Source organism: Fulmarus glacialis, unplaced genomic scaffold (genome assembly GCF_000690835.1).
Source record: "Fulmarus glacialis isolate BGI_N327 unplaced genomic scaffold, ASM69083v1 scaffold39985, whole genome shotgun sequence".
NCBI lineage: Eukaryota > Metazoa > Chordata > Aves > Procellariiformes > Procellariidae > Fulmarus > Fulmarus glacialis.
In genome coordinates this window covers 518-11383 of record NW_009213056.1, presented here as the reverse complement: position 1 = coordinate 11383, position 10866 = coordinate 518, and the positions used below count along the sequence as shown (strand labels likewise).

General features: G+C 35.6%; 1 protein-coding gene across 1 annotated transcript; it reads left to right on the top strand.

Moving 5' to 3' along the window:
• Positions 1–758: 758 nt before the first annotated feature.
• LOC104077012 (RNA polymerase II subunit A C-terminal domain phosphatase-like) lies at positions 759–10369 on the top strand (the record flags this gene model as incomplete). Its single annotated transcript, XM_009578070.1, has 5 exons — positions 759–852; positions 2322–2450; positions 3783–3933; positions 8976–9066; positions 10203–10369. Coding segments are annotated over 5 exons (632 nt in total), but the record flags the coding sequence as incomplete, so codon positions are not given.
• Between the last annotated feature and the right edge of the window lie 497 nt (positions 10370–10866).

Here is a 10866-nt window from a genome sequence, read left to right as displayed (position 1 = left end):
ATATATGACGATATGTATTCTGTATGTATTAATATTTATCTGTATATACATGCATCTATATATCATGGATATTATATGAGTAGGACTGTATGTGTAATATACAGCAATATACTCTTGTATTTATGTGTAATATACACATAAATGTGTAATATACACATAAATAAAATAAATACAGGCACACGCACGTAGTACCTCATTCTGTTTGTATGATGATAGCATTTAGGGAAAAGTATTTATGGGGATTTTTTGGATGCTTTTCTTGAAGCAGCAGTCACATGTAAGTCACTCTGCTATGCGTAAAGAGTAACCATGTCTATCCTTTGCTTAAATTTATTTCATAGTCTGGCTTGGAGAAAAGTAGATAATTGCATGCTGAGTGATTACAAAAAAGGAAAGGAATAGTTTTAAATTTGAATGATTTGGTAGTTATACTTAGTTTATAACTGTTTTCTAATGCCAATTGATACATAGATGTCTGTTTCATCTTAGTGTCATTTTTCATGAAATAATTATGTAGAAGCATAACTAATTACAGTGACTTTTTGCAAGGTTTTTATAGTGAGCTGCTTTGATCTCTCTATCCGTTTTGTTCAGTAACTTGCATTAACAAGAATTTAAAAGAGTGTATTAGTCAAAATAGCTCTTTTTAATCATGGTTTTTTGGAGGTGACTAATTTGATACTACAGATTTCAGTGTGTTGAACTCTTCACTAAACTATTACTCCTTCTTTTGATGCTTCTTTACCCTGCATGATTAGGATACGAAGCAAGAATGGAAAGCAGAATGTGCCATTATCCACAGCAACTGTGTCTATGGTTCACAGTGTCCCAGAACTGAAAGTTAGCTCTGAGGTAAGTACCATCATGCTTTCTTTATTCATACCTTTCACTGTAGCTCCACACTTGAGAAGCTTAATTATAGGAGTTTCTTCAATGTTGTATATACTTCATACAGAAAGTTTGGCTTCCCTTTGAAGAGGAATTTGGTGTTGAACATCAGTAGCCCAGGGGTTTTGTGTGTTTACCCTAATGCAGATTGATTGTTATCAGGTTTTATAGTGGTTTTTTTAGAGCTGTGCACTGAAAAGATGGCACTTCTGTGACAGCAGCCTGAAAACTTACTACTTCAATGTTTTTGTCTCTAAGAATGAGCAGTTTGTGGAAAGTTCAGTTTTCCACTAGCTGAAATGTGTTCAAAGCTTGCAGTGTGTTTGAAACCTAGCTTCATCCTTCACTTTGAAGTTGTTCCCACTAGATATAGTAAAGCTAGTTTGTTTGCAACTTACCTGTATGTTAAATTTATTTCATTATTTTTCAAATATTCCATTCAGCTGAGTTATCAAAATATGCTTATTCATCCCTCAGTTTATTTAGGGAAAAAGCATGTTTATTTTGAAGATAAACATTCTATTTATCTTCCTTACCAACTTGATCTTTTGTTTCCTTTTTATGTTGCTGCTCGCTCTTTTTTTTTTTTTTTTTTTTGGGTAACTCTTCAAAGAACACCAATGAGAAGAAATGTGAAGATATAAGCAGCTGGAAGTGTCCTCATCCTAGAGGAGCGTTTCAAAGGGCAATCTGCACTTCGCTCCTGCTTCTTCATAATGTTCCACTTAACTTTGCTTTTAAGTTTAACTGTCTTGTGGGTAACACTGCAGCTTGCTGTTCAGAAGTTGTTAAACTGAACACAAAGCTTAATGTGGTACCTCGAAAGTTTGTAAATATGCACAAGAGGAGTAAACTTCTACTCGGATTTACTGGAGTATAAGGCCTTTGATGTCACTGCCCACATAGAATTACATAATCTAACTATTTATGTCTGAAGGCATATATTCTTTAAGCTCAGGTTGACAGGTATAATCATTTTTGTCATTAGCAACTTCAGTTTTATACTCAGCCTAGTGGTGTCAGCTGTATTGTACCTAAGTGATACAAAACTGCTGAATGTAGTGGCCAAAGTTTTCAGACCTATTGATGAATTTGTCCCTTGTGTACCCCAAAGCTACTGCTGTTTCCTCTCAAAACTCTTGGCCTTAAATTAATTCAGTGGTTATTTATTTATTAAATTTGGAAATTGTCGTGTTGAGTTTATCAGTTTTAAGAGTTACTAGTGTCACAAAGATCTGAGAGTAGACTTTGGGAATATTTTTTTTCTGTAGAAAAATTGCTGACAAAGCTGCCATCACTACAGTTATGTTGAAGCATCATTTCTTATGCAGTTAGTTTGTAGCAGAACTTCTTCTCGAGTTTACAATACACAAAAGGCAATAAACCTAATTTATTTCTTCTAAGCAAAGTTAGTTGTGAATATTTTGTTACAGCAAGCTGAGCAACTAGGAAGAGAAGATCAACAGCGACTGCATCGAAATCGAAAACTGGTGCTCATGGTAGATTTGGACCAGACATTGATCCATACTACAGAACAGCACTGCCAACAAATGTCTAATAAGGTAAGTATTTGGTGTTAACTTTAAAGCCAAAGTAACAACAGGAATATTTCTAACAATATTTAAATGATGGTTCTTTAAGAAAACATTCTGTGGTTAGGTAAAATTGTAGTTGAAGAATAACAGAAAATGAGAAAGAAGTCTTCTGAAATATGTTCCTTTACATTTAAATTGACAGTTTTCTTTCTTCCATTTATGCTTTCCTGCACTTTTCCATTCCAGTCACTTTAAGCGAGAAGTTTCAGGTAGCTATTTTTAATCTCTGCTTTCCTTCCTCTACAATTCACAAGCTGAGTACTCAGTAATGAGACTTTTTTCCCCTCCAAGTCTGAGGCGGATATAGTGAATTACTGTTTGAAATCCTGTGTGTTACTACGTCTGTCATTCCATGAATACGTCTAGTGATTTTTTTTTTTTTCTTCGGTTTCATTTTTCTGGGGGGAGTTTGAGTGTTGCGGTTTAATTTCTTCGTGAAACACTTGTCATTGAACTGGTAGGGACTATTGGGTTGTAATATTTCCAATTTGGAAACTTTGAAACAAAAAGCACGTTGGAATGTGTCTACAGTGTCTTGTACAGGAGGATGCAAATTCAAACTCCAGTGTCATGCAAACTGCAGTTGCTTAGTTCCTCTTCCCTTCCTCTTGCCATTCTCTCATGTCCAGTAGGTTCAGCATGTGTTTACACCTGCTAGCAAAAAAGAAGCTGTGAATGTACTTTGCAATTGAGAGGAAAGGGAACAGTGAATATTCAGCATAAAGATTAAAAAACCTTGTGTATTTGAAAGGCTATGTCTTCATCTGTATAAATGCATGTTTTGAAGAAAAACATTTTTTAAAAGATTTTGAGATTTTTTAACTGAGATCTTGATCTGCAAACTTCCTTCCTGGTTTGCTATCTGATGGTATGTTTCCATAGACATAATATTTTTTCATTCAACAAAGTCTTTCTCTGAGTTCAATATGTACTGAAACTAATTTGAATGAAGTTCACTGAGTAGTACTATTGGAGTGAGATCCTGAACTTTCTGAGAAATTTCTCAAGTTGCTTTTTTCAGATTGGTTTGCCGTAAGTAAAGATTTGAATGAAAGTTACCTTGATCATAAACTTTTCAACAGTGCAGCTTCCTGCATTTGAAAAACTTAGTGATGGTCTGACTGGCACAGAGGAAAAAGTACTTTGGATTTTATTCGTCCAGATAATCTTTGTGGCTAAAACTCGCTTTAGCCTAGTCAGACCGAGTAAAAGTAGTGGAAGTGATGGAAGAGGGCACTTCTGGAATGCTGGCGTTTTTGTTTGGTATTTTGATAATATGAAACATGCTTTTTCTTCTAGGGAATATTTCATTTCCAGTTAGGTCGAGGTGAGCCTATGTTGCATACTCGTTTGCGTCCTCACTGTAAGGAATTCCTGGAAAAAATTGCCAAGCTATATGAATTACATGTTTTCACTTTTGGCAGCAGACTGTATGCACATACAATTGCAGGTGAGTAGTATGTTACATTTAACAATATTTACATAATCAGCCTTCATACTCATATAACTAGTTTTCTTTCTGTGGTTGTTTTCAAGTATTTGTTCTTTGTTTTGTGCAAAAACACTTCCTAAATAGTCGTGTAAGTAGAATTCTTGGCTCATTTACAAGGCAGTGCCTGTATGGCATGTAATTTTAGAAAAAATCCTTTTTTTCCCATCAGGCATGTGCTTTTCTTGCTTCCCTGATGGTTGGAGAATCAGATTGTGGCATGACAACTAGTGCCTTCCTATTGAATTAAGTAAGAAATGATGCTGATGGGCTCTAAAAATGATCTGCAACATCACTTGTCATAGAAATCTAAAGCAACAGTTCCATAAAAATCAACAACATGAAATTATCTCCTCCTGTGGGGACCCCCCCCGCTGTTTCCTTTCACCAAAGGAAGTTTGGCTGCTATAAATCATTTTACAGTGGTTCTGTTTGTGTCCTGAAGCTGAGATGCGCTTATTTGAGGAAAAGCATGGTTCTAGCACTATTTTCACATATTCTTAAGAACTTAGAAATATTTTCTCCTAGTAACTGAAAAATTGCATTTAAATTATAGCAATAATAGTCTATGGTGTGGCTGAAATGTTTTCTTTTTTCCAACAAGCATAAAAGAAACCTACCCTGTTATGCAAGCATAACGGTCAAATTCGTGTTAGGAGTGTGACCATGCGTTTAAACTGTAAAATTGGCTTTTCCCCCATCTGGAGTCTTCCTTGACAGAATAGCATTTTCACTTCAGACTTTCGCTTTATTACGTCTGTCGGACTAAGGCAATACAATTAACAATGTTTTAGGTTATGACTCTGCGTGTCAAACTGCTCTTGCTGCTGTTCCATGTCTCCTAGCTTTTTTTTTCCAAGTTGTCTTTCACATCTGCTTTTTTTGTGTCATGTTGCCGTGCCTTGAGCAACACTTCCCAATGATCCCAAAGATTCCAAAACAGAGAGCTAACTATCCTAGTTAGCTCTAGAACAGTTAGAAAAGAATTGTGTAATAGAGAATTCTTTATGCATGTTAAATAAGCCACAGAAGATGCTTGTAATGACAAATATAAGAGACTTCTGTAATCAGAAAGCAATACCTAATGTGGTCTCCAACTAATTCTCCCTGAACGAACGTTCAGGAGAGGCATGTCCTGTCCTGCCCATACAAGTGTACGTTTCTACATTACTCAGTATTTATTGGCTGAGTTGTTTGAATAATCTTCCTAAAGTTTTGTCAGTCTCACTGTTGGATTTTACATTGTGTACTGCGAATGCATTAACGCTTTTGTACTCTGCTGTCCTTCTTAGAGTGTGGTTACTTCTTGCGTAGCAAAAGGGGAATGGTTTTCTTATACACAAGGTCTAAATATCTGGTAGTAAGAAAGTGGGATCTATGTGCCAAAATCTGCATGTGGCCTAAGGTCAGAAGATGTATACCAAATAAGGTCAGAAGACATATAGCAAATATACCAGGGAGAAGAATGAGTTGCAGAGGTAGCTAACTCATGATGTGTAAGTGCTTCACCAATGATTGATTTTTCTCTCAATGTGTGATTTGGTCCTCTGTTTGCTCATTTTAATCTCTGAGCTAAAATTTGGATTACCCTGCAGTCCCCATGCTGGCGCAGACTGATACTTATAATGTGACAAGCCTCTTTGTGGCCATCATGCTTGAGCTGCTCCATCTGTTCCATAGAGGAAATAGCCACCAAATGAGCAAATTAGGGTATTGCTGCTTCCTGACATCCCCAGACTTCTGGATTTTTGCCTGAAGCTGTCTAACCTCATTAAAAGCATTCAAACTACAAGTGGATTATTTATACAGTGATGATGATAGTTTCAGCTGAAATATGTCGGCATGGAGAAACAGTTGATATAGCCTTTGGTCCACATACACATACCTGTGTAACCAAGGTGCAGTAACAGAAATGTACAGCTAATACATATAGAGAACACTGGATGGCAGTATTGGTTAAATGATTTCTCAGAGAGCTGTCAGTTTGATATTTTACAGTTATCCCTATGCTACATAAAGGAAGGACTTGTAATAAAGCACCAGGAATCTTTTTCATTAGAAAAAGGTGGTTTTCTTAGGTCCTCCATATACATCCTGTATTTCTTTGTGAAATCTGAACTCTGAGCTGCTCCTTCCATGTCCTGGAAGGCTTTTTCCTCATTTTGCAAACAGATGACATCTTGTCAGTCCTTTTCTCTCATCCCAGCTGACTCCTATCAGCTCTTAAGTAGGATTAGCTGATATTTGTAAACACCATTTATGTCTGCTGAAGTCATTTATCCTAAACCCTTTCTTAGTTTGACACATTTACAAAGTGGTATCTTGTAGTACGTTTATGAAGATGAGTGTTGGATTTTATAATCTAGAGCTTCCCATAGTGTTTCTCTTCTACATAATTATTTTGACCATTTGTTACTTAATTTTTTTTCCTACTCTGTATAAGAGAAGTTCAGTGTATTTAATACTGAAGTCAGCTTAAATGCTGGTTGTAAAAGTCAATGCCACTGTGAATTTTGAGTTCAGAGGCCACTAGGCAACAATAATGCAATGTGAAATCTTAAGATTTATAGTGGGATTTAGAAAGTAGGACTAAATTGAGGGCATTCATATGTATCGTTTGTTACAGCAAGTATATTACAGTAGGTATTTCAATAAATAATTGACAGAATACATGCGTATATGTAATCACTAGTGTCTGAAGGTCTCCAATGCTATTGAAAGATTGGGTCAACAGCTGTTTCCAGGTTCTAAAGTAGGACCTGAAGTAGAACTGGAGGTGACCTGACTCTTCAGAAATTCAATTTTAGATTTATTTTTTAAAAGAACTTCTTCAAATTCATGTTGGATCCTACTGTTATATCACTTCTACTAGGAATTGCTAATTAACTCACTCTGTCTCTAAGATTTGAGACTTCCCCAATATGAGTTAGTTACTTTTGAACATTGCATCTTGTGATGTTTTTTTAGCCAATATAGCCTTTTCAAAGATTTCGAGACAATATTAACATACTATTGAAGAAAACACATTACGTATATGAATGAAATGTTACGTGTCATTTCCCTGAAATGTGAAAACATCAGGATTATGTCTGCTATATTGACTCAATTGGCTAGGCAACACCCAAAAGAAACCAAACAGTTTAAGACATGTAAAGAACTTCTTTAAAAGACCAGTGCTGTTTCCCATATTGCTATTCAAGTAGCTTAGCTTTGAAAGACCCGACTCTCTTAAGATGGGCTTTTATTTTTGCAGGTGCATTTCTGGTGAGCTGTATCCTCAGTGTATTTTTAGTGAATTATAAAGGGGAAAAAAGTATTAAAATTAATAAGTCTTTACCAAAGCATTATTGAAAAGCTCCAGAACACTACCTTATCTCTAATCCCTAGCAGCCAGGGTTTCTGCATTTGGGTTTTCTTAGTTCAACTTCCCTTTTCTTACAGTTTTAGCTGGACAACACTGCAACTGAATGCCTCATTGTGCTTTTTGCCATTTAATCAGTGCACTCCTGTCCAATTTAGTGTAGAGAGTCCCTGTGTATTCAGATAATTAGTAGAAGAGAATTTGGTTGGGGAGGACAGCAACTTGTATGACAGCTTATGTAGTTTGTCAAAATATCTGTGTGTATGGCAATAAATCTTTGTAGCTAATTCTCTCAATTCATTATGCCTAGGTACTGCAAGGGTCTCACTACAGGGGATGATTCTACGAGTTTGCAGCAATTCTTAAGCATAGTCGGGTGAGTTAAGGTTGAACCTCTGTCCTTAACTCGGAATTTTCTTGCTTTTATGGGTTTTAAGTTATTCCAATTACACATTAATATTGAATACATACAGGATCAACTTTTCATAAGTGATGACTGATTTTTTTTTTTTTTTTTTTTTAATTTATACCCTCTGTTTTTGAAGACCCAACTTAACGTACTCCTGGGAGCTGGACTTCTAAAAGGAGTTCAATATGTGTTCTCTGCAAATCTCAAAGCTCCTTGAAAGAAAATTAAAGTTGGTCCTTAGAGTCTGTAGTGATTTTGAACTCTGGTTCTGGCTATAAGATGGCCACCATTTAAAAAAAAAAAAAAAAAAAGTAAAACTTTAAAAAATTGTTCCCAGATAAGTATTGACTGCCTTGTATTATTCATAAGAATGAGAAGTTGATGCTAACTTCAATGCAAATTCAGTAAAATGAAAAATTCAGATTAGCATGTAAAATGCTAGTTTCTTTCTAAGCGATTATGTGGCTGTGATCTCATGAAGGTGAACTTCATTATTGGAGGCTAGGTGCAGAAGCATGTGCATGTGTGTACACCCAAGTCACCATTTTCCGAAATAATAGCATTTTATCTTGCTTCAAGATCAGCTAGCACAGCTTCTCCTGTTTTGTTTTTGGTTTGTCTTTTTTTTTTTTAGAGAGTGCAGTCAGAAAAGTTACTGCAACTGGGCCTAAATATTTCTAGGAATCCCAGGATATATTCATTATATGTAAATGCATTAAAGTATTTGTTAGAGGTACGACTTAAAACCTACAAATGCAAGAGCTCCGGCTGAAACTGTCCCTTAACTTGCCCATTGTGCTTAAGTATTGCAGCACATTGCCGACTCTTGTGAGACTTCTCTGCCGTCCCTAGGCATAATGAGCTAAGGAGAGCATTTAGCTTTAAAGAACCACCTGTAGAAAGATAAATGTAAGTTGCAAAAATCATGTGTATCTATCACCTGCTGCATCTCTTTCAGCCTAATTTATTTGGCTGTCACAAATTTAGTTATTTTAATTTCAGTTTTGTTGCTATGTTGAAAGAAAATGAGATGGGATTTTTAAACTTAATCCACTGCATTAGTTACAAATACTTGATCCTCTGTGCTTACCCTTTCCCCCATATAATATCTCTTACCTTAAAATTGTCTGTTAATTAAACTGCTGTTGCACAGTTAAAATAGCTGAATTATATAGAATATAAACAAGCAACAAACATTTTGAACATTAACTTTTTAATTTCTTCTTTCAAAAGGATTTTTGGACCCTGAAAAGAAGCTTTTTTCCCATCGGATATTGTCAAGGGATGAATGTATCGATCCATTTTCTAAAACTGGGAATCTTAGGTGTGTATATAGGTCTTATGCTTTAAACAAAACAGGACAACAGAGACAGAATATGCTAAATATAATAAAAATTACTCCCTCTGTACTTAACATGTTTATAGTCCTTCCTTATCTGCCTCTTAAATATCAACACCGTCTCAATAAAACTGAGATGTTAGGTATTGGAGCATTTAATCTACTTAATGTGTTCTGTGGTACTAGAACAGTAAGAATGTGCAGCAACGGCATCATGTTTTCATTTATACTTTTTATTCTTGTAATAACCATATTTCGACTTTATGGCTTGTGATCTTGTATAATGACTTCTATGTTGTGGTTTTTTTAATTAAACCAAAAGTCTCAGTTTGAGGTTAATTCATATCTGAATATCTAGTATTCTGGCTTTCAAATGTGCTATACGTCTAGCCGCTTCTGTTCTGCAGTGTTTCTTGAAATTAGGTCATCTAGAGCCTTGAATTCATATTCTAGTCTAAATTCGGGTTCTGATCTTTTTAAGATATAAAACCAAGATTTTTTCTAAAAGACAGATATGTTTAGTATTTCATAAAGCTAGATTAAAAATTATTGCCCCCTCCTCATCTGACCATAGCAAATGAAAAGCTTTTTTCTTCTCTTGCTGTGTTTTCATATGCATGTGTATATCTTAAGTACTCTACCTCCTCTGCCTAGATGATATATAAGTATTAGTACTTTTTGCTTCCTTTGTCTTAGAATGAATGAGTCTACTCTTTAGAAACTGTTCTTGTGTCTTTTTCGTAGATATATATAGAATAGTGTATTGTCCATGTGATAGCTGGCTTTGGGCTGTTCGTCAACACAAACTGTGAAAACTGGACTGAAATGTTGTAATGTTTTGTTCTTGCAAAGGCTTGTTGGTTCCTGCTTCTAGCCTTTAGGATAGAGATTTAAAAACAGCTGTTTCCTTCTTTTATTAACTTTAATTAGTTCGAATATTGAATTCTGTATTTTGAATTCTGTAATTTTAATATTGCTGAGGTTTTTTTTTTTGTAAGTTCATATATAAGTGTGTCCTGCTGACATACTCATGATAAACCAGAACATCAACAGAAACTACTTTCATTGATAATATTAATTTATAAAACTGGATTCATTTTATCAACTGTTTTGTCTCTTAGAGATCTCTTCCCATGTGGGGATTCCATGGTTTGCATCATTGATGATAGAGAGGATGTTTGGAAGTTTGCACCCAATTTGATAACTGTGAAGAAATATGTATACTTTCAGGGGATAGGAGATATTAATGCACCTCCTGGATCAAGAGAAATTCAAATGAAGAAGAAAGGTAATTATATAGTTTTTAAACTGCTTTTACAACTTCTTCCACTTTTCAGATGTGATTGATGTAAGTCATTGGGGTGGTCTTACTAGTATTGCTGTTGCGCTCAGATGAGCAATCCTAGACTGTTGTGGTTGACAGAGTGCTCCTGCAGCACAAATGCAAGTAGCTTAGTAAAACTGGACTGTTCTTGTTGATAGCTTTCCTTTTGGTGGACTACCACAGCAAAAGTGGAATACTGGTAATAGCATTTTGGCTGTTAGGGCTGGAGGGCTGATGTGGCAATACACCAAATTGTTCAAGAACATGTAGAGGAGGACAGTTTCTCTCCTCCCTCTGCCATGTAAAACAGGGCAGTTTTTTCTTCTCTGTAGGTGGTCAGGGAACAACTTCCTCTTCTTTCTCCTTTTCAGTCCCCTTCCCTGCCCCACTTTGGAACAATAGTTAATAAACTCTGGTCTCAACATACTGCTGAAAATGAATGTTTTGATCTCTGTGTACCT